Below are 25119 nucleotides of genomic sequence, written 5' to 3'. Positions count from 1 at the left end.
AATGGGATTAAATAACTTCCCTTTCCCTGGAGGATCCAGTTCAGGATTTTAAAACCATCAAAGTCTGATGGGGGAGCACATTTTCTGCATTTGTCTTTAACAGGTTTTCCTCTCTTTCTGTCTGTTTGGGCCTATTTTGTCATCTGGAACAATCTGTCTCCCTCCATCTTCTTAGACTAATGCCAAGAGGTAGAGGCTAAAAGTCCCATGATTTACAAGGAAACAGCCATCTGCATGAAGGTTGACCTGGTTTCAGGTGCTGATTCATGGAAAAAAAAAAAAAAAAAGAAAAAGCCTCATAGGCTGATTTTGGCTTAGAACTCCCTTTGAGTGGGAATATGGTAGTGAAAACTTGGGAAGGATAAGCAAGGAAAAAAGGAAAGAAGAAGAAAAATATTTGGTGGATACATTCTCTTGTATATTGAAGACCAAGCCTAACAAGCTAAGCAAACATACACAAACACACACATTTTTCCCATGTCTGTGCTCTAAGGGTTTCAAAACATTTCTTTTCCAAAGGTCATCTGAGGTGAAGAAACAATAATATGTTTTTTTTTCACTTCGATAAGGTAGCTTTTCTCAGAAGGCAGGTTAGTTCTCCAAAACATTACCTGGACATTTGAAAGCTATTGCCAGCATCAAACTTTTCAAATAAAGCTTTTTTCTTCTTTTTACCTCCCTCACCCCCTCCCTATAGATTGCAGATGTGTAACAAAGTCCCTTGCTACAGAGGAGCAGCCTAATGCAAAGCCAGCTTGTGGACTTTCCTTACCCACTTACCACTTGAGTTCTGTTTCTTGTAAAGGAAAAGATTCCCTCCCCTCCTTTGTCCTTATAATGAAAATGTATGTGCAGTCTAGACAAAACTATGATGCTCCTGTGCTCCAACGGATAGATAATGGTGGTACAGAATCTGTTCTTCTCCCCTGGCTCAGGGTAATGTTGGAGGTCAACACCTGGTATCTAAGGTCAAACCAAGCTACAAATCCTGCTTCTCCTCACAGCAACCAGGACAGCCATTACACATGCTGTGTAAGAGCCCAGGTGCAGTGTAAGGGACACAGGACAGAGCCAAAGAAATGCACCTCAATGGGGTATTTCATCAGCTCAAAGGTCATCATTTGAAAGGTCTCAGTACTGCTTCTTTCTCTGTAGTTCGGAGATTAAGAATACAATTACAAACAATTCATCAGCATTAGGCTTCAGGCAACAGATCTGTCAAAGAGGTCTTTAATACTCATAATGAAGTCAAAGACCATACCTAGGTGTCCTATCTGCAACCTTTAAAGTGGATTGGCATGCAAAGGCTATTATGAGTTCAGCTTGAAGTTATGACTTTGATGCAGAAATTGCTGGGTGAGGTTCCTGTAAAAAGCTAGAGCAGCAGATCCGTTAACCATGGATTGAGACCAGAGTGATGTTTATTTAGCTATTTGTTTTATTTTTGGAAACATTTGTCGAATTTTTTCATTTGGAGAATGTTTTTTTTTTTTTTTTTAGGATAAAGATTGAATTAAAAAGGAGCTTTTTAAAAGCAATTAAAATTTGTTAGGAAGAAGTCAAAACAGATAATGGTTTTAGTTTTTCTAGAATAATTTACAGTACATTTAGAAGGAGATTTTTAAATTTAATGTTTCAGATTTTGCCTCATAGAGTTAAGTCCATTCTAAGTCAAGGAAACATAGCCTGCTTGCATTCACTGAAGTTCATGTTAGGTAAGACTAAGAACATAATTTTTGATCAGCTTCAATTCTGAACTGCCTACAAGCTCTTTTGTGTACATCTATTTTTCTGGGGAGCCGAAGTCTTTGACTAGAGAAAACAGGCTGTCCGTAATCATCCAGGTGATATGCCAGGTAGCATGAAAGCTACCCTGACAGTCACTGGAAGTATACGTATAAAAAAGATACTGAGGTGCTAGTTTCAGATCCAAAATGTGTACGGATTTGGCAAACATCAGTACACTTTGTACCTTGCTTATACAGTCATATCCCAAGAGGACCTGCAGAGAGGCAAAGTTCTCTGAAAAAAATAGTTCAGATTCACTTTGCACAAGGTATGTTACCAGGACATTAGCTCAGATACCAAAAAATGACAATTAAAATGTTAATATAGTTTGTGCAGGTGAGAACGGAAAGGGAAAAGCACAAGAATGCAGATATTACTTTGAGATGCGCTCGTTCCTTGATGATACATGAAAGTTCTATTTTAGAAGTATCACTTTGGTCAGAAAAGGTGTTGGACATATTTGCATAAATTGAAAGGCAGCCAAACTCAAAGCCTAGTGCACTTGGGATGCACAAGCCACAGCAGAGTCATCACATTCTGACAATCTGTATGAGCAAAGCTTACTCTGCATTGGGCATTCAGAAGAGGGGCTGAGTTTACTTCTCCTGATTCATCTGCACCCTGTAAAACTTGATATAATTTAATATCTTCCACCCTTCTTTTCTGGTGTGCAGCATATCAAGCTCTATGAGATAACATTTAATTTTACATTACATGTTGAGCAGCTCCTAATGTAATTAGTCTTAATGTAATGGCATAATTTGGTTTTGGATGGGAAGATTTACAAAGAAAATTAGAATAAATGAATGCACAAAGCACCAGCTGGTGCTTATACCTACTCCCACATAAGCAGAATATTGCTATTTGAAATCCTATGAAAGATGAGATAATTTGGATAACAAGGATCAACAAAGGGTGATGCAGCAGTTGGTCTAAACAGAAAGAAATACACAGACAAATCCCGAACCATGTGGGATATAAAGACTGCCAAAGCTGGTGATAATCCAAAAGCATATTTTAAGGGAAATAAATATTGCAGTGCATAAATGTACCACATGGTGCATGACAGCAAGTGGCAACAGCAACAAACTGACCAGCCAACTTGAGGGTTTCAGCTGAAGAGAGCTCCTGAGTGACAAGTGAATTTGTGTTTATACATTTGATCACTGTTTCAAGTAAGAGGCTGCATAATCTCCATCCTTGGAGGTTTCCAAAATTCAGCCAGACAAAGCCATGGCTTACCCGATCTAGTGCTGGTGACAGTCCTGCTTTGAGCAGGAGGCTGGACTAAAGACCCCAAGATATCCCTTCCAATGAACAGCGTTATAATTCTATGATAAATAACTATAGAAAATAATATCAATTACTATTTCAATTTTCCAAAACATGGAAAGAGTATATCTGTTTTAACATCTGGATAGTTTTGTGTGTGTACCAGTAAATAGCTACTCATAAAATGAAGACTAACATGTAGTAGATGAAGGTGTTAGTGTTTACATGTACCAGATGTATCATATCTAATCTTTCCTGAGCTCCAAGTGAACATGAAGAAAAGAGTACATTATCAGCAAATCCTATTACCAGATAATTCCTGTCTTACAAATTTTACTTCAGTTCCTTACCAAACTTCCTTAACTTTGGGCATTTTTAACAACATTTCCACTGTTTGACTTGTGCCAAGATGAAAGTTTGGTTTGGCAAACAGGCTACACCCAAGGACAGCCAGTATTTTGCCTGGTCCAAAGTAGTAGCAATTCCTAACATGCAGATTATTTTGGTATAATTCTTCACTCTCTATAATTCCTGAAGCCAGTACAGCAGAGGTATACCCAGGCTTACATTTAGACATGTTTGAAGAAAAGAAAAAAATAAGGAAAGTGTAGACCTTTATCTTAAATACAGCTCAATTCTGTATGTGTGAAGCTGTGTGCACATGCACACACATATACACTCTATAGGCCTATCCAGGTGGTCATAGCCAGAAAGAAAACATACTTCAAAGAGTTTTCAGGAGAAGTTAATGTACAGGCAGTGGGGAAATTGTACAGATGATGCTTCTGTCTGGCAAAGTTTTGAATAAGGAAAGGAATTCTCTTGATGAGGTTCTGTGGTTAGCCATATATTCATGATATTTAATAAATGCAGAGGGCTGGCAATTAGGTGGTAAATTTCTGGAAAGAAAGTTCAAGAGGTTATCTTTCTAGCAACCCATCCCTATACTGAGAAATAGGAGAGGTCTATAAAAAGGTGGAAAGGTGACTATGTGATTCACATTCACTTGATATCCTTCAGGAGAGAAACCTCTGCATTCCAAATCAGTAGATGAGCCAGGCACTGGATCAAGAGGAAAGTGTGAGCAGTGGTGATAAGAAACTGACTGACTACAGTTTTCATTTTTATATTTAGTATAATATTTTATACTTCCTTCATTATACAAATGTTTCTGGCAGACAGCTGGAACCCTGATCTCTCAAGGCTAAAGGAATCAAATAAAAAAATCCTAATTGGTGGAGGCAGGGGATGAGAGACTTACCAAAACTATACTTAGGAACATTCTCAAACCTGAATTAAATTAAATATCTAATCAGCAAATTCTCCCTGAACACTTCTTTCTCGACACTTCCATCTGGACACTGCGTCAGATACTTGGGTGTAAAGAATTCTCTAACAAATAGGAAAATACCTCCTCATAATCCCTTCTGGCTCATTTTCCATCATGACAACACCAAAGAAGAAACTGTTCTGTCAGAAAGGCTTTTCTAGTTCTAGTGTAAGATGAATTCCTTTTGTTGGTCTTTAAAAGGACTGACATGATCACTTCTTCCCTTGCACACTTGGACCCTACATCCTAAAAGAAGTACCATTAAAAAACATTGTAAAATGACTGGCATTAAAAATTCCAAACTATACGAAAGTTCACACAAACACATTTTTACTACATGCCTTAACAAAGTATGCCTCATTATGCAAAGTGTTAACTGCAAACTAACCATATCTCTTCTTGATTCAATATAAAAAGCAAAATAATTGAAATACATAAATAACACGTTTTTTTCAGGTATTTCTTCTTCCATAAACCAATGTTCTGTTCTGCCCTGTCCAAAATACCTACAGCTTAGCTATATAGTTGGGCTGTACTTCTCTGTACATATTACTTTGTTGTTGAAGAAAATGTGCGTGCTTTCAAGTCTGTTACAACAGTGCTGTGATAAAGGAAATGTCTAACTCTTCTTGGTAGGATTCCTGTGTCTTATCAAGATAACTCGTGGCTCTGCTGTTTAACCTGCTATAGAAATTCCCCTCCTGTCAGCTGCTCTCATTTTACTTTGTTCAGCTGAGAGCTCTGTCACGTGCAGTCTGGAAGGATCCAGCTGAGGTAACCATACAACTTCCCTATAGCCACTGTCCAGATCTGCTGCTTTGTTAAGGGTTATCAGCAAAGCAGCAGGGTCAGCAAGGGGAAGGTACAACTATGTCCCAATTCATAGTGCATTCTATCAGTCTTAATGGAGGATTAAAGGCAATGTAAGCTAGGACACTGTAGCACATATTGGGTTACAAAATCACCAGCTTTTTCCTCCCTAAATGTGGGAACCAGTACTTGAAACTATTTGGGAGAAAAAAAAAATCCTATCCAGAGGAGGAAAACTTATAGAGACATGAAACAATGCTTTCCAAAAGCAGGGAGGGAGAGAGAACTGCAGTCTGCTCTGACTCTACATCAGTTTAATCTGATTTGTACAGGTTACCTATTAACAGGAAGATCAGGAGACAACTTTGCACTTCCAGCCTGTGCACCAAATGACAGAGCAAATTTCACAAGTTTTCTCCTCTTGAAATCTGACAAAATAGTGCTATTTCAGCTTCAGCTGTGATTTTTTTCCTCCCATATTTAAAATTACTTAAATAAAAAAGTATTCACAGTTTGCCAGCAGACACAGAAAATAGGTAGATAAACTGATTGATACATGACAACTTTACATAAGCACATTATCCCTGAGGCCATGCCCAACAAAATGACTGGAGACCTGCTTGTAGTCAAAGTGGCTATACCACACATATATATGAGTACTTACTAGTTGAACCAGAACTAATTCTACATGGAGTTATAGCAATTGTTAGCCAAATTGAGTCTGCCATGGCAGATGCTAAAATAATTGCTCAGGGAGATTACAGGCCATATCCAAGCAGTTAATTCATTAAAAGTGTAACATTCAGAGTGGCAATGGATGAGCGGACAAAATGGTAGCAAAGAGAGCACAGTTTTTTAATTAAACAAGCACTACTGCCCCCCTCCCTCATCTTCTAGTTCCCTATTTGCATGAACAATTCGTGCTTCAGTTAATGCTCAAAACTGCATATGTTTGCTTACTAGCTGGCCTGAAAAAATTTCCCTGTGTCTTGGCTTTGGAAAAAACCCAGCATTTTGCTAGTGTTTTGTATAGTCATCAGTATTCAAATACACGAAGTCACTGTCCCTGCTATAAACCCCTTGCATGAAAAGGTTGAAGTACTGTTAGAAAGCTGTGACAGATACTGGTTTCAACTGGCAAGATATTTCAGCAAACAGTCCTCAAAGATTCTCAGAGGTGCTGTCTACAGAAATGTCTGCATGCGTACTTGCAGAAATAAAAATCATATTCCTTGAGGAAGGTTTTTTTTACAAAGGATGTTTTTGCTTGTCTCAACTAAAGAAGAGAAAAACTCCCAGCTGATTTGTCTCCCAGTATGAACTAACCCTTGGTTCAGATGCAATTTCTAGTAGAGCAAAGGCTCATTTAGGTCCACCAAATTCTACAAAATAGAGGTTATAAAGGATGTTATCAGCAAATAGGTCACATGCTGGCTGGCTCCGAGGGTGTATATATCCCTGCAGAAAGGAAAGCTGCTTGAAGGAGAAAAAGAATTGGTTGGACTTTGGATTTATTTTGCATTTTTCTCTGAGTTTTGAATGCAGGCTGTTAAAATCGGTCTATCCCCTAAAATTGGTCTATCCCTGAACATTGATAACATTTCATTTGGCACAACTGACTGTAGAGGAAACAATGCTTGAAATAAACCCAATAGAAATAAATATTAGACGAATATACACCAGACTGCTGCATAACAAGAACGCCAAACTAACTTTTATAAATTTATAAACTTGGAGGTGTGCAAACGAAAACAGTAAAATTAGCTTTGCAGCCAGGTTGCCATCCTTACCTCATACTGAATAATACTTCACCTCACAAAGCAGACAACTCATTTGCAGTTCACCATGATGAAACAGGAGAAAGCCTATTCCAAAATGTGAAATAGAAAGGCTTTTCTATAGATATCTTATATCAGAACCAGCAGAGTATTCTGAGTTGGAAGGGATGCACAAGGATCATCAAGTCCAACTCTTAAGTGAATGGCCCGTACCAGGATCAAACCCATGACACTGGTTTTATTAGCACCGTGCTCTAACGAACTGAGCTAATCTCAGATGTTATGCAGAAGTTCAGCAGAAATGATTAAGGAAAAAAAGTCTGTAGCCACATTCCCAATCACACAGGGCTATAAAACCAGGTTCTCTTGAACTGCTTCTGGAAGTGACTGCCAACCCAACAAAGGGTGTTGTGGTGGAGACAATATTTGAAACCCCTTTCTATTGAACAAAGAAATTGGTCAATTTGCCACGTACATCATGAATTTTCTTAAGAAAGAAAAGAATTTTCTTAAGGAAGTTTTGTAGAGGTCTAAGAAGAGCAAGAGCACAGAAAAAAGTGGGTGATTCTAAATATCAAGTAGACTTTGTAGACTCTTGGACAAACAAATGAGAGAATCATGGCCTATCAGGCTAGAAATTACAGCTTTGCAAGATAACTTGAGATGAGAGACATGGGGAGCTGGGAATGACAGCTGCACTGCAAGCAAGCCAGTCAGTGCCATGGGAGGCAAAAGCATCCCCTCTTGTATCTCCTCCTGCCTCAGCACCAACAACCATCATTGTTGTTCTTGTCTGCTTTCACTAAGAAAAATAGCAACTCTGCTAGTCCAATCTGACCAGAAAGGAATTTCTGAATGAAATCTTTTTTGGAGACTAGTGCTGAATTATCTCTTTATAGGAAAGACAGACATTTGAAAAAAGGGTTGACAAATTTTCACAACTATAAGTGTTTGTTTTTGAGTTCAGGATGATTTAAATTGTCAAATATAACTCAATACCCCTCTAAACCGGAGTTTTCTACAAGATACTTAAATGTCTACTTTCAGTTGCAAGAGTCACCATCAGAAAGTTATAAAGTAAAATCATGAGATGACTAGTGTTCTAGTACATATGTATATTACATATACATAAATATATATATATATATATATAAAGCATATACACTATAATTAGCTGATTAACAGCCGGTGTGGTTGCCATGCTTTACGTCTATAATATTTTTCCATCAAACTCTCAGATTTTGACACTAAGGGTGTCCAAAGTGATGGTACTACCGTACATATAGAGATAGGCAATTTCCAAATACACATACTGTAACCTCCTTTCTAATCACCTGCTGAAAGACAGTATACTGTGCCACTCAAATAATGTTTACAATTAATATGCCTCTTCAAAATGGCCACCCCAAAAAAGAAAGACTATTATCCACTATCAACAGACGAAAAGTACAATCAAAAGCAGTCACTACTGTCTAAAAATGAGCCATTTTTCCAAAGGATTTACCAAATGCCTCTTCTTCTTCTTCAAAAGACCTTGCACAAATCAAAAAAACACAAACACAAGGATAGTCTAGTTTGGACATCTAGCACATTTCTGATATAAAAGTTAAGAAAACAGACTTATTTTTATATAAGCTTTTCTAAGATTATCACTAGACCAGATTCCTTATCTTGAGCTTTTCTAATTTTTTCAGGTATATACACTCAGTCTGATCTTTGAAGCTGAGCTTTTATTAATTCTTAAACTGCACCTGATATATGTGCAAAAAATAAGCACTGTTCTGGCAACCACCTTCTCCTCAGGTCATTGCTTGGTGAATTTTACACAGCAACTTGGAGATGAGCAAATTGAACTGCAACAACAGTTCGAGATAATGTTTGGAAAATGCCTCACTATATCATGCATTCATTTGACGCTTTCCCTACGGACAAGAAGCAACAGACCTTACATTAGGGTCCTGCAGGCTGGAGGTCTTACTGGGATTTACAAAAGAGGTCTCTTCTTTCACAGCCTGTTAAAAGAAGGAGTCAAAGTTTAGTACAACATCCCCATACACTTAGGATAATACAACAGTTTACTAAAAAAGTAATTCCTGTAAGCACCCCAGAAAACTGCAGTACACAAAATGCCTACTCTGCCCAGTTTTAAAAGGCATAATCTTCTCGGTTTTTCAGCTTCTACAGTTGAGATTCACCGTGATGAGCTACAATGTACAATGTGCAATGTGCAGGGCAATACTGTTAAGGAAGAGATTGGATAGGGATACAGGAGGAGAAAGAACACTGACATTTATGGTTCCTCCACAATGCATTTGAGCAGAAATAATAAAAAATCTACAAGGGCAAACGTACTGTAGTTGAGTTGTTCTTTTAATTGAAGTAGAATAAATATACATGCAGTATAATTAAAATAATAATAATGTCAACCTTTCATTTAGTTTTTTCATTCAGTCACTGAAATACACAATCCCCTACATATATTCACACTGTACGTAGAATTCACGGAAAATCTCACCCACTACTGCTCTCCTGCTAAATTACAGAGTCCTGTATCTCACATACCATTTGTCTATAGAGTTGAAAATACTAGCACTGCAGAATAACTTACATGGAAATTGCTTTATCACCCAGAAAATGCCCAGTTCGGGCAGGTGTTGATATACTCTTCAACTGAGATGCAGTGTTCAAAAAATCGTGTGTAAATGCCAGTGTCAGCACAACAGTGCACTCCTCTACAGAGACTACTGGTTGAAGACACAAGAGTATCTCCAAATCAGTCATGGGCTTCTCAAATTATAACATTTGCATTCTGCTAGATGGATAGAAGGGAACTAATAGGGTCCTACAACAGAGTGATTTTTCAGTGTTCAGGGTCTGAACCATAGTAATTGAAGGCCATTGGTCCAGATAAAATTTAATCAAATGTGTCTGACTAATCCTCTCAAAAAAGGATGAAACAGATTTATTCAAATCCATCAAATCCAAATCAAAGGAATTTACAGGCATGTAAAAATATTGTAAATTTTACAAGAGACCTTCCATTCAATACAAATTGTTATATTCCATTTGAGCGTACTCATTAGAAAAGGAAACAAAATAAAAGTCAAGTTTCTTTTATACCTTAGCAATGAACTACAAAAATAAAAATATCAGTAGGGATACTCAATGCTCAAGGAAATTGCCCAAGTTGTAATAGTTTTAGGTTTGTTTCCCCCTTGTGCTGGAAAGAACAAAACCCTCATTGCCACTTCCCAGATCATTATTTACCAGATCATCAGCCATGGTGGGAACAGACTGTTTCAGCTTGTACACACAATTAACTGTAGGGGCAATTAAACTGGAACCACTGGGAGCCTGATGGAAAATGAACTCTATCCTGGGCCTACTCCAACCCAGGCAAGTACCTGAGGTGATGCGTTAGACAGCATTCTGTGATAAGTCCCTTCATAGGAAGTCTCTCTCTTCCTATCAGAGTTGTTGCATCTTGTATATTGATACCAAGCCCACTATCAGCAGAGAGGGAACCCTCTGAGCCTCATGAGCAGGTTTGTCCCTCTCCTAGGGTGCTAGTTTCCACCACTGTAACTCAGTCACCAAATGTTTTGCAGCTAAGGTTTTCAGTGAATTAGTGTCACATCATAAATAACTTCCGGATCAGGAGTGCAATTTCTAAATTTTAATAAATTCACAGCTTTAAGAAATTCAGCTCTCTCTAGAAAACTTTTTTTACTGGTCTTTAAGTAGCTCTGTATAGTACACTGTTTATTCAAAACCTATTGCTTTCTTGAAAGAAAATGGTTTTTTTAAGGACTTGAGAGAAAGCATTGAAAATTGTTCCTGGCATAGATGAGCAATGGAAGCAATATTGCTTTGTTCTACTGAAATTATAATGCTTTTTATAAAGCTGTTTGGTTTCTGAAAGCTGTAAACACGAATGCAGCTGTCAGAAACTTAATACACAGTCTCTTCTTCCACAGTGATGTCTTAACAACATTTTATTGTTAAGCCTGTCAAGCTAGCTGATTATTATGTGTCAAATTGGCTATTTTTTAAAACTACAAATTTTACTTTATTCCAATTTTCACCAGATTAATTGATATGCATTTTAAGATGCACTTGAAAACAACAGTAGAAAAGAGAATGCAGAGATCAACAACGCAATGTAGGGGTTGTGATCAGTAATGAAATTATTAAAATTCCACCTACTTAAATGCTATAAGCCATGGATCTCATTAGCCAGTTGAGAGGGTTTCACTGTACATTAGCCCCTAATGGCTGGCCCTTGGTTTCTTCTCAGCTCTGGGAATACATTACTGCTCTCTTTTGCCTTCTCTGCACTGGAAGGCTAAGCCTGCGTCTCAAGAACTCATATATTCCTAAACGGCATGATCAGCAACATGAGGAATTTCTCTTGGTAGTAATTTGCTTCATTATTACTCATGATTTAGAGAACAGAAAAGACTTCTGTACCCACAAGTAAGTACTGCAGACCAATGAGCAAGTAATCGCACTCTAAATTGGAAGGATTGAGGGAGCATGGAAAGAAATGGAGAGGCCTAAACAGCCTCAGGTGATGAGGCATGACCTCAGGGTACCACTGGGTGTGCATTGGCAGGCACATATAAATAAGGATGGGCTAGTTCTTCTCACCCTATGACTCTTCTCCCTATCTATGGATGAACAGACATGGGAAAATGTTATACCTGCAAACACTTCTGCAAAGGGCTTCAGCCGTCAGAAACTGTACCACCCTTGCTTCACTTAATGGCTTGTTGGCTTTTGGTTTGTTTCTTTGTTTCAGAAGGAGGTCAGTAAATCATCAGGTGGCAGCATGTTTCTTTTCTTTTTCTTCTTAACTCCGCAAATCACACTCACTAACCACACAAGGACTCCCTCAGCCTGACTGAAAAGATATGACTGTAAAACAAGGTTTATACTAGTACACAGCTCTTACAATATAATTCCCAGATAGCTTGCTTTCATTTGAAAACAAGTGCACCTGCTAGGGCCAGGATTTGGATTTCCATTGCAGAATGCCTTCCATCAGTGGAACAAGGCGGTTAAGCCAAGGCTAGCAGGAGGTACCTGCTGGTGAATCTTCCTACAGAACAGGGCAGAGGCCGTCACCCACTGAAAGCCCAGCACTGAGCTGTGTAAGAAGGACAGAGGCAGAAGCATGGACATGCTCAGATCTCTTTAACTAAGGCAGATTCTCCCCTTACACAAAGACTGCTGCTCTGAGAGGGAGAGGTTTCAGAGCATAGAAGACATTGAAACTTCATTTATACATAAGCAGATTCATTTACTATTTACCCAAAGATAACCAAGCTGTCTCTTCTGGCTAGTAGACTGCAAACCAAACAAAATTAAAGGTTGATACATTAAATCCTTCCACACAATGCCATTCTCACACCAGGGCTAGAGCAAAAGAAAAATTATTAATATTCCACATTCATATGCCACTAACTTTCTGAATGATGCTAGAAATAAAGAGAAAGCATTACTTTATCATATTAGAGACAAAAAATATGCCTGGGCAGCAATGCCATTGTAAAAGCTCTCTTCATAGATGATTGCTAAGAAATACTGGTTTCACCAAAGCATGAAAATAGGAGAAAAGTGTGTAAGTAATACCTAATTTTGCCCACAGTTATCTAAGCAAATCTGCCTGACACTTCTCAGAGTGCATTTCAGTGCACTCCTGAACACTCATAAACCCTGCTGCTGTCCCCTTTGGAGCCTTAGAGAGGGGGCAGATGATCCAGGGATGCTACACCAGAGTCTGCTGAGCTTTCTAGAGTGGGTGGGAATATTTTCTGCCCCCTGGGAGCAACTCCATGTATGAATTCATAAACCCTGGTGGCTGGATTTGCCTAGCGAACAGCAGTTCTTTCAATTTTCTTCTGAAGGAAGAGTTAGCCCCAGGATGATAGTGAAGAGGACCTCAAAAAGGGAATTGGTTGTACTAGACTTGTACCAAGTGGGAAAAACCAGGAAAGACAGAACTTTTACTGCTGCCTTCTGTGATTCTGCACAGACAATTCTGGCTGCAACTGTGGGCTGGTTGCTTGCCTCCAGCAAGGAATTCTGCAAGTGGTGGTCCTCCAGCAAGGAAAGCAAGGCTGTGTTCTTCATGCCTCAAGCAAGCACCATGGGGAGCTAGTGCCCTCTGTGTCTCTCCTTTATCACAAGGGGCATTGCTGCAGCTCTCACCTCTACTGATCCAAAATAGGAATATCTTGCATAAGCAAAAAAACTGCACAAAGAATCGGATCACTGCAGCCAAGGGGGAGTATCAGGTTCTCATCTGAGAAAGACAAGGGTCTGGAAGGCTCATATGAAACATATGATGGCTCTTATTTAGCAATTTCACAAAGTTGTCAGTTGCAGAAAGGAAGGGAGAAGAACAGAGCTTTCACATGTTTGGAGATCTTCAAAGGTAAGGAAGCAATTACTCTCTCTGCAGCAGCCTGGAAATACTTCTCTATCTTGGATCTTTCTGAATCTGTAATGATGCTAAGGAGGCCTGAAGCATACTTGATTTTTCAGCTCTTTATCAACATTTTTGTCTTTTGTCAGCCATGCTGAATGTTGGCTGATCTCATCAGACAATACAGGCTAAGCAACATATCATCAGGAAGAATGCTCTGTCAAGGTAAACCTACCTTGGTGATTCAATATGTCAAATGTATCCTTTCAGGCAGAAAAGTATCATGGTTATGTCTCTTGGAATCAGACTATTCTGTTTTTGTCCTTCTGAACAAGGCCCGGCACCACAGGCTGTGGCAGGGCTCTTGCACAACGACCCAATTAACAGTACTTGTCTCATCATGTACTAGCACTTACAGACATGCCAGATAGGAGACATAGCTGACATACCCACAATGTGCTGTCAGTCTTGTGATACCACAGCCACATTTGCCTCCACTATTCCAGGGAATAAATTAAAGATTTCCCTTCTCCCACATTCTGTTTATCCAAATCCTCCCTCCCCTTCTGTAGCTCCACCAAGGCTGCTGCATCATTTCCTCAGCTCCTTCCCTGATTTATCATTGAGGTATATACCCTGAGGTATCATTGCTGGCACACTTCTAATAAGCTGCCATATATTCTATATTGATCACACACTATCAAAATCTTGCATTTTTATACCTCTGACAGCATTCATTTCCTGTAGCCTCACTTTTAAAGCTGAGCAAACCTGTTTCCTCATAGCAACTGAAACACAGAATTTGAAGCTGAGCCATTTTTAAATTCCATTGTTATGAATAATTATAACTGACATGATGTTGCACTCACTGCTGTTCCAGTCCAGAGTCCCAGTATAGTTGCTTCTTTTTACCTAGCCTGAAATTTGCCAGTGAGTTTATTGCTCATCCAAGTGGGTGACTAACAGCAACAGCTTTAGCAAGGAAGTCATAATGTACATAAGGAGCTGTGGAAGCTTCCCCCACAGCCCGAACACCTCAGCTGTGACCTGTTATACTCACATAATTTCAGTTCTGATCTCTGTGCAAAGACTGTCAAGTTGTGCAGTAGCTCTGTGCTGTGAATAAAGACAGGTGGAGGGAGGGAGAAAAGAATGAGAAGGAAGTAAACAGCATCTAATTCATGATAGAAAGATGTTGAAATATTGGAAAAGCTGATCCTTTCACGGTACTTCAGTCAACATCTAGTGAAAGCTAAGAATTCCTCTGGGAATCCAGAAGGATTTAAGTCCTATTATAAGAAAGATCACATAAGATTATAAATCCTCAAGTGTCTTCCCCTCACCAACTCTATTTTCATTTGTGACCTGATTAGGGTTTGAATCCAGAACTCCTTAAGTGAATAATGTTTCAAAGACCCAGCTTACATAAAGACAGTGGATTTTTTCTAGAAATACATGGCAAAACCATCTGAACTTTGAGGTTGACAAGTCCTTACAATGAATCTTTCCTGAAAGGAGATAGAATGCTGAAAAAGACAAAGAATCATCAAAAATGTAGCTACAGACAGACTAGCACTGTGAATCACCTCACTTGTGCACCTTTTCTACCATCAATAATGCATAGATCCAAGTCTCATTTACATTTGCAGCCATGGCTTGCGTCTACCTGGAGAGCACAGGCTGCAGGATGACACATGTACCCTGCGTGTCCTGAGATACTTTCTGTGCCACAGTCCAGTCCTTTCCTCAAGGCAACTCTAGACAGCACAAGCAACCTGCACTTACTCACATATTTGCAGTACTTGAAGCAAAATGGCATTATATTCAGCCTGCACTTATTTCTAGGACAGGGAGGAAAAAAGAGAGATGACTATCGACCTGGCCTAAAAATTTACATGTGTATAAGCTTCTCAAGATAGTTAGTGTGTGAAAGGGGTTAGAGGACTGAAGGTCTCTGTTCAGTGTAAATGAGGATCAGTTTACTGAGAATCAAGGTGAGGGAAACAACTGCTGAGAACCCAAACCCAGCTGATAGCAGATACCTCTCACCAGCCAACAGTTTCCATCTGGGTTGATAAAGGAGAAGCAAATGGGATTTTGTATGGTCTTTGTGAAGAACTCTGCATCTCCACCTATTCCCACCGTTTTTTTCTCAGCAAACAACCCATAATGTCCAGTGAGGAACAGCTCGGTAGTAATGTCACATCTATTTGTCTTCCATAAGCTGCATTGAAAAAATGTACCTTCACAATGAGCTTGGCCTTCCCTCGTCTGCAGAAAAGGGAAAGATGAGAGTGATGCAAAAATCAGCTGCAGTAAAAATCTATGAGAAACAGGATCCTTCTCTTTGCTAACCAGCAAGACGTACATCAACCGAAGGATTTAGGAAAGGCTAGGTAACAGGTGGAGAATACAAACACCACTTGTACAAGACAGACTACTAGAAAACAGCACACACTGCTTGCCAAAATAAAAAGCCCTGCTGAGATAGCTGTGCATTTGTTCAGGAGCCTGTGCTTAATTTTAAGGATAATTAGGATTTGTCTGAAGCCAGAGAGGATATAAATAGCAACTGAAACCTGCTAATATCTTTCCTCCATCAGTTGGGCCATGAACTGTTTGGCAAAAGGGACTCTTTGTGATACTAACAAGTCGTGTCTGCTCAATCACAGCATATCAGCACTGACTCATGCAAGCTGCAAAGGGGTTTTAAATGCCAGGGAGAGCTGGTCTTTTGTATTCTGGCAGCTCCTTACTGCTGCCTTATACCACTCCCTCTCAAATGAAGAGCCTGGAATAAATGCAAAAAAAAAAAAAAAAAAAGAAAAAGATATGTCAGCTGCTTCACAGTGTTTAGGGCTCCCCTGGAGCTTAATTATATGGGAACTGTGACATGCAGTCTGTCAGCTAGAAGGTGGCAGATCCCTGTGGCACAGTTTGAAAGGTGTGTTGTGAAACACTACTTGTTTGCTCTAGACCTATAGATAACTGTATGGCATGCCCTGTGCAAACCGCAGGTTCCCACAGCTGCGTGTGGGTTCCTCATGTTTGTCACCTGTGGTGTCCATGGCAGTGAGTTCCTAGATTCAGGTTCCAGCATCGCCACACACACTGCAGTTTGATTCTCCATTTAGCTGAATGACACATAAATATTCTCATCTTCACCAAATAAAAAAAACCCTCACTCATGTTAGTTTCCTGCTGCTCTGTAACTCTAAACCACAAGCAGGGCTAAGTGATCAGCACCGTAACCTTACAAATTTTCAGACTCTAAGTTAGGGCCATAACTAAGGGAGATGTATTGCCCCCTAGGAATGTGATAAACAGCCCTCCAGCATAATTCTGAAATGACGCAGCACAGAGATCATATTCCAGAATATATTTTCAAATGTACAGCATCATTTCCCCTGTTTTTATTTTTAAATCCTAAGCACTAAAATCATTAATTTCTAAGGCTCTCTCTTGTGTTGTGTCTAGCTGCCACAGAAAAAAGAAAATGACAAAAAATTTCTGTCCCAGTTTGTATCTTCCATTTGTAAACATTTACTCCATTCTCAGAATTAACAAGGAACAGCTTCTTCTACTACATGCAGGAGGAGCCTTCATAAACTTGTCACATCCTGATGTTAGTAGCATATGGTATTGAAAATATTCCTACTGCTTGGAGAGAGAGCTGTTACAAATATTTCAAGCAACAGTTTGTAGATATGATTCTACAGTGCACCAATATTTTTCTCATACTTTTACATTTAACCATATAGTAAAAACACCCCCTGGAGTTTCAAAAAGGATGAGCAAGACCATAGATTTTTGGAGTCCTTAAAAGAATATTTCCTTTCAAATACCATATGCATAAGACAGAGCCTGGTTCCTTCTTCTTCATTTTACAAAGTAGAGGAGTGAATCCTCTTTTTTCTTTTTTTTTTTTCTGTGCTATCATGAAATATAGGAATAACTATGCTGCACATAAGGAAAATCAGACTGCCTTTCTTTTCAGCTTAAGGAATATAGGTTGTGCCTTACAGAGCGTAGATTGCCCTGGCTGCCTTGCAAATTGAAATATGACAATACAAAAAACAAGAGATGAGAAATTGCAGTGTTAAGCATAAGGCCAGAAGGCAAGATTTCTCAGGGACTTAATATGGAACTGGCATCAAAAGATGAAATCGGTCAGAGGATAACATCATTAGTCCTCCAGATATACTGAGCAGCAGGATATGTCAGATGGGGTCGAAGAAGGGGAGGATCACTGCCCTGAGGGAATATATGGAGTTAAATGGTTGCCTTTCATGAAGAAACCTATTCCTTATCTGCTCCCTCAAAAGGATTCTGTGTCTCTGAACAGTGTAATTCCATCTCAGCTCACTTTTCCCAGAAGATGACTGAACTGCCACTGGCTTAGCTACCAGTATTCAGTTAGTTGTCTGGGGGGGATAGGGGCAGGTAGAGAAGATAACTGGGTGGTTTTATGGTATCTGATACAGTGGTTTCCTGAGTCCTCCAGTAGCCCCCTTCCCTCATCCCATTTGCTAGATGATAGATGGTGTGTTTCTACTCATTCCTTCACCATGAACATTTTTCCTACTCTTCTCAGTGCTCGTGTAGCCACAGCTCCTTACTGTAACAGCTGAACATTGCCTGGTCTCTGCCTGCTTATTTTTGCAATGTATCTGAGAAGGGTAGTCTTTCATACTTGACAGGAGGGGAGCTCAAGTGCAGAAAAACTCATCTCTAGTTACAGAGGTAATTTTGTGGGTAAGCAGGTAGTTGAATGGAGATTTCTAAGATTAAGGTACATCCTAATTTACTGGCTATAACTCTTAACCCATACTTTGTTAGCACTGAAAGCTTCAGGGATTTCAAAATGTATGCCATTATTTTTCCACAATATATACTATCCTGCAACAGTCTTCTTTCCTCTCCTTTCCCTGAAATAATAAGACTTTTCTCATTGAGGTCAAGTCTACAGACAGCTACTTAATCCAATCTGACTGCTAAAGCCTTGTGCAAAACAACACAAGTAAGAGGGAAAAGAGGAATGCTCAGTTTGCTCTGAAACTTATTTACAGCATAGCAGCAGCTAAAGAATACAGCTATGGCAGAAAAACCAACCTGCAATGTTTTCCCTTGGAAAGCCTCAGAGTGAAAAATTAAGGCAGGGTAGGTCAATTGAGAGATGCATACATTAAGCACATTTTCTATCTTGCCTTAATAATGTTGTATTCTGAATGCAGCAGCACACACTGCTTCCAGTCTTTAACTATCCAGTGAAACATGACCATTAAGCATATTCAGGAGAAAATACAAACATGAGAAATATACCGTGACATACTGTAGAAAAGACACACAGGCAAAACAGAGGGTAAACCCAAGGGCAATCAAACAAGAAATATGCTGTACAAAACACAGTTGATATAACACAGAATTCAGAGGTGAGAGAACAGCTTTAAGCAAAAACTAAAAGAAAAATACTCAAACAACTCCTTCCCCCTCATGCTGCCAGATTTATGGTTTCTGTTCTTGAAATCTAGGGCAGTCAGAATAACCAAATTTTGATACTTCCTTAGGTCTAGCTAGACCAGATGTAATCTAGCTCTCAGATGACAGATCTGCCAGGGAACAACAAATACACAAAAGTGATTGTTAACAAAGTCCTTTGCAGGGCAAGTTGACCTGGCATGTTATTGTGAAAAGAAACAAAGCAATGGAAACACCAACATAATTTGTATTCAACAAGAACAGTATGCTCAAAGATACCACAGGAACTTAGGCGAAGAGTTATAACAAATTTTCTGCCTCTACTATTTTTCCTAAAACATTGTATTCAGCTTTATTTTTGGCACCAATAGCATTATCTTTCATCCACAAATCGCACTTGAAAAGAATCACACATTTTAGGTTTCACATAGATTTACCCCTGATTGGAAAATTAATTTTTTACAGTCATGCCATTTAGCATCTGTTTTCAGTTGCACGGCATCATTAAAAGACTCATAGTGTTTTTGAAACAGGATGTATCCAGCGTTAACAGTAACAAAGCAGGGAAAATGAAAGCTTAAAATTTTGTTAAAAGCACACAAATAAGTAAAAACACAATGTACTAGCTAACATTTCACATTCAGATATCTAAAGTTAATCCCCTGAAATAAAGGTTGAATCTGGATGTATAGATATTATTATTAGAACACTCTTAACCACAGTTTCCATGAATGGTAGGTAGGCTCAGAAAACTCCAGGGGTTACTGTTTCTCAGTTGCAAAGTAAATAAAACCTACAGTGACAAAATCAAAACATGGGGACTTCCTGAGGCCATCTTTCCTATTTTCTCAGCCTCCCTCAGCTGTATTAATCATGTCAAATGACATGATTTCTGCTTCCATCACATCAATCAGTTTGAGTTACCTGTAGAAACTGCAGAGCAGTTAGAGAAAACTATGTCAGTTCCTCTTGAGAGAAAATAAGGTACTTCCTCAGGAACAATGTGATTCTGGAAAATTGGTGAAAGCTATGACAAAAATAAAAAGGCGAAGTATTAAACACAGATTACCTGGGCACCTACTCTAAAAGCAGCTTCCACTTGAGCTTTGAGGATGTTGCACTTCATATGGTCAGGTGCAGATGAAGGTGACACAGGGGCATGAAGAATCTTTTCAGGTACCTTCTTGTCTTCACCCTATATTTAGTAAAAAAGATAAGCACAGTGGCATATATTAGAAAGGTAAGTTTACAAAATGATCAAAGGTTTAATTTTTACTTGTAATAATTTGATTCAGCAGTACTGGATAAAACTTCCATGTTCATATCCTGATAGATACATCTCAGAAGTTTTCAAAATATTTAATGACTTGATACTATTTTCAAGACAAGAATAGCCTCAGGGAAGCTTGAGTAATAGTAGCAAGAAACTGATGTGGAGTGAAGATATAGAAAAAAAAAGCCCAGCCAGGCCCTGGAGTGGTTGCCCAAACCTGTGATCACACTGTGGAAGAAAAGTATTATTTCAAAATATCCCATAACAGGCAGGAGAACAACACAACTATAGTGAACACTGACATCTTACATCACCTTTCAAATGTAAAGCTTTGCAAATTTAACCAGAGGGATGTGAAGTGATCTCCACTTAATTACAAGCCCAGGAAAATCTCTGTCTCAGAAAGAAAAGAAAAATCCAGGGGGTTTAAACATTGCTGCTGCTGTTTCCACTTGATGTCAACCCTTCACCTACGCAGCAATCAGGATAAGAAATTGTAGCCTCAGGACAGCTAGTTTAGTGACCTGCTCAAACACAACCTAAAGGTTTTGTGCCTTAAACAAACTATATTCAGCAGAAATCCCAACATGAATAAACTTTCCATGCAGAAAAGGAAAATAAACTAAAAAAAAAAAGAGACAAAGACTAATGTATCAACAAACAGAATGAAGGAGACCAGGATTGTAAACATGAACGCTTAAACAAAAGCCTGTAATATGTTACATATTTTTAAAGAATAATTGGGCAATGGCATAACACCCATTGCAAACTTTCCTATTCTTCCTGTAAATAAGACCTGAATTATAGATGAGTAATAGCCTAGATTATGCATTTTCCACTCTCATTGCTGAGAAGAGTGAGTGGTTGTATACACCCAGATAGAACAGATATATAATGCAGTCATTCAGATTTTAGTCAAAACAGGTACAAGGCATCAGTAAACCAAGTCCAGTGATCCTTGAGGTTCACCTCTGTTGAAGTATTTCAGGACAAAACCTATTTTTTTCAGTTTATTTTCAGTTATGTACTGAAACTACCATGTGATTAGTTATCTAACTTCAAAATATGCCTCTTTTTTCCTTCCTTCTGCCCTCCCCCTGGCATCCCACTGGTTGAAGGCAACTACAGTCTTACTGACTCTTTTCTCAGGTCCTTGAACAATCACAGAAAAATGGGAACATCAAGATTCTGGGGACACTTTCTGCAAGTGGAGCAAATCACAAATGCAACTGTGTTGCCTGAGGAAACTGTTCAGCAAACTTTGGGAAGGGAAAGAGCCAGACCTCTGCAGAACTCTATTGAGACTGCAAGATATTTGTGTGTATTCAAAGTTGGTCTAGCAGACTTCTGCATCCAAAATGCCATAGCTGCCAGGTACGACTTTGAACAACTGTCTGTTAAAAGACTGTTCATCATGAGATTTTTTTTTTCTCTAGCAAATTTCTAATAATTCTTACATGTTTATTTTTCAAGCTACATTTACTTGTTTTAGAAGATGATATTTTTTGATTTTTCATTCTCCCCCCTTTCCTCCTAAGGGAAAAAGAAAACACATAAAATGAAAAGTGACAGTATCTAGCTGGAGCAACTTAGTCATCTATTCGGTCTTGAATATAACAGTAGTTCTGGCAAGTATATGAAAAAAGCCCCAAAAACCATGAAATATTTGTTTGCCAAGGCTGCCTTTTCTGGGCTACTCATGCAGCTGAGATGTGGGGATACTCAAAAGGACAAAATTAATTGTAAAAAAAGCATAACTTTTACTTCACCAATAGTCTTGGCAGCCAAAGAGAACTAGTACACATTTTAAAAGGGCTGCTATTACTGTTAACTTTTAAGTGTATTGATTTCTAGCAGCAGAAAGAACAACACACTAAGTAAGCAGTGGCATTTATAAAGGCCATGCAAAATCCCACCTTTGTTTTAACACTGGATACTAATTAAACTTCATTTTAGTCAAGCAAGATTAAGGAATGGTATTTTACTAGCTAAAACAAGACAACTAATGCTTGTTTAGGAGACTAGCTTGTTTTGTAACTAGAAAAGTTCCAAAGTCCCATCTATCTATTATTCAGATGGTATGAATATTTTTCAGTCCTTATGTTCTTCCTCCACTGCCCAATTTTCCCACATTGACCAAGAGGAAGATAAAGGCTCCCAAGGCTACCCTTTAGCTGGGAACCCTCAAAAGGTCTAAATCTCCTGCTGTATTCAGGATTATGCCAGACGACTCCATGTAATGGACATCCCCAGTATGAGATCTGATATGCAAGTCTCACATTGAGATTTTCATAACCTGAGAGGTCCAAATGCTGATGCTTGCTGACCTGGCTGAAAGGGAAAGCTGCTGCTGCTAGAGGGGACACACTTCTTAAAAGCCATTTCTGGGTATTCAGTTCTACTTTAGCCCTTGCTCGGGCCACACTTTAGGGGTTTCACCTTCAGGTAAGCAAAATTTGCTTTGCTTGCACTGCAACAGGAGCAGCAGCACCTTTAGTGACTGATCACACATGAAGAGCAGACATTGCTGCAATAGCTGCTCGGTCTTGTCCTGCTCACCAGATGCTGAGCCAGTAGCTGAAGGCCACCACGTCTCCCTGCCCCAGTGGGAATGTTGAGTGCACACAACCCCCATATGGGACTTGGGAGTGCTGGATCTGACCCAGACCTCCTTTATCTTCTGAACATACGTGAAAGGCTCTTTTGCCAGCCTGCCTTGGCAGTGGAGGACTTTTCTGCCACAGTGCAGCACATCCTGAATTCTGCTCTCCCGCAGCTGATTAGCTGAGATTGTTACACACAGAGTCAGTGGCACTGAAGATTCAAACTAAAAGTGAACTCAAATCACAGAACAAAGTAGGACCTCCTTAGTGTAGCCTGTTAGCGCTTATAAGCATTTATATAAGTTCCTATTGTTCCTTAATGTCACTAATATTTACATATAAGCTCATTCATCCCCCAAATTAACTCTGAAAGTATAACTGTCATCAAGAAGGCAAAAGAAAAGAAAAGATTTCAGGGATAGAAAAATACATGCAGGATCTTCTATGGTTCATTTCACTAGTTTATAAGAAAATCAAAGGTCTAAAACCTACCTGCATTAGGAATCTCTATATACTATTGCTGCAAGAATGAAAGCTGTAATCTCATTTATTTTGCTATATAAGAAAGGAATTTTACATTTCCTTTTTACAATCCTCACTGCTTGCAGTGATGAATAAAGCATAAAGACAGCAGCTGGGTATTCAGATGTTGACCCGGGTTGTCAGTTATTAAAATTTTGTTTTCATTTATAAACTAAGAATATTCTGTTTGGAAGTCATTAGAAAGCTAAACATGGCATAATGCTAATGAAAATTCCTATTTTACCATTTCTTATTATGTAATTCAAAACAATCTTAGATGGTCTTTCAAGTGAGTGTCTTGGAGTCAAACTTGCATTTGAAAGAGATCATTTTCTTGCTTAGATTTGCAATTTAAACTCATCCTAAAAGGTTTAGAAAGGAAGAAAAAAACCATTAAGATACCTGATAACACTCCAGTTTTCCACCTCCAGTTCTGCGGGTGCTAAATAATAGCAACATTGCTTTCACCATTGATGAAGAATTTTATTTTTCCAGAGGAGAACACTGGAGAATTGCAATTAAATGGATAGAAGTGGGTCAAACAAGCTCAGATATAAACACACATAAAACTAGAGGCATTTTTTTTGTTTTGTAATCGAGGTCTTGGGCTTGTTTTTCTCCTCCCAAACATTTACTTTAAATTCAATTACATTTGCTGGTACTAGAACTGAAGGCAGATTTGTACAGTGTTAGATAATGATGACACTGGCTTTAGTTTGCAAGTGAATATTAAGTACATGCACAGAATATAAAAATAGTTGCATGAAACCCAGGAATTCCACTCTTGTACATACCATTTCCATTCTCTCTGCTTTAAAAGGTTCATGCTTTGTTCCACATCAAACTTTGTATCAAGAGCAAGATTCATGATCTTTCACCTCCGTGAATTTATCGATAGCCTCTTCTTAGCCAAACAGCATGTTTAAAACATGTATTTGACTGGACATAACTGAAGAATAGAATTAATATTTTCTTTAGGAATCTAGGTCTATTCTTTGTTGCTAGTCATCTCTACTAGTGGGAGGTAAAATTTTAACAAAGACAGCACAGATATATAGGTTCTGAAAGTACATTAGCTATATAAGATGTCCTGGGACTCAACTACATCCACAAATGTGCACGGCAATCTACAGACTCCTTTGACACCTTTCTACTAGGAGATTAATTGATTTTTTTCCCCATGTGATAGCTAACATCAATTACAAACAGAAACCACAATGATAAGACCTGTACAATTACATGTTATTCTTATTCGAGGCAAAATTTGCAAGCAGAAAACTGCAACTTCTTTATTAGAAAAAAAATACAACTGGAAAAAAACCAAAACAGCCACCCCCCTCATTAAGCTGTCAGACACAAAAGATCTTCCCCATGTCAGCTATCAATTGGTCTAATGAAAGATATAACTCCTGATAAATCTTGTTATGCTTATATCCTTGAAGCAAAGCTCTTTCAGTCTTGGTGTCAAATTTATTTTATAAAACACTATCGCTCAGTATTATTACATCCTGCCTCTGTCAGTGTCAAGCTTCACAATAGTCTTACTGGGCCACAGCAGTGATGTTTCCCAGGACATACCCTCTGATCAGTGTATCACACGCAGGAGTCTCATCAACAAAGTGAGTGGGTTTTGTGGGTTTTCTCAAACTACGAATGATTTTCGGAACTGCAGTAGCTTTAGGCTTTGCAGTTATGCATGGGCAGGTAGTTCCACAGTTTTTTTGCAGGTGGTGTCATTTGCAAGCAGTCAATCTGCATAAGTGGGCAGCTCTGTAATATGGTCTTGTCCTGCTAGCAAAAGGCCATAAGCTTCGAACAGTTTGCAAAGACAGTAA

The 25119-nt window shown here is 38.8% G+C and overlaps 1 protein-coding gene across 1 annotated transcript in view; it reads right to left on the bottom strand.

The window, feature by feature from the left end:
- The window catches only part of EPB41L4B (erythrocyte membrane protein band 4.1 like 4B), a 124567-nt gene that overhangs the window by 34175 nt on the left and 65273 nt on the right, over positions 1 to 25119 (bottom strand). Inside the window, exons 19-20 of the mRNA XM_018069990.2 lie at positions 19956 to 20081; positions 8923 to 8990 (exon numbers count right to left, since the gene is read on the bottom strand). Coding sequence (XP_017925479.1) covers positions 8923 to 8990; positions 19956 to 20081 — 194 coding nt within the window. The remainder of the gene's footprint in view (positions 1 to 8922; positions 8991 to 19955; positions 20082 to 25119) is intronic.

Source organism: Manacus vitellinus, unplaced genomic scaffold (assembly GCF_001715985.3).
Source record: "Manacus vitellinus isolate BGI_N305 unplaced genomic scaffold, ASM171598v3 scaffold_17_pilon, whole genome shotgun sequence".
Lineage (NCBI taxonomy): Eukaryota > Metazoa > Chordata > Aves > Passeriformes > Pipridae > Manacus > Manacus vitellinus.
Note: the sequence above shows the minus strand (reverse complement) of the source record. Positions and strands in the feature narration are given on the sequence as shown.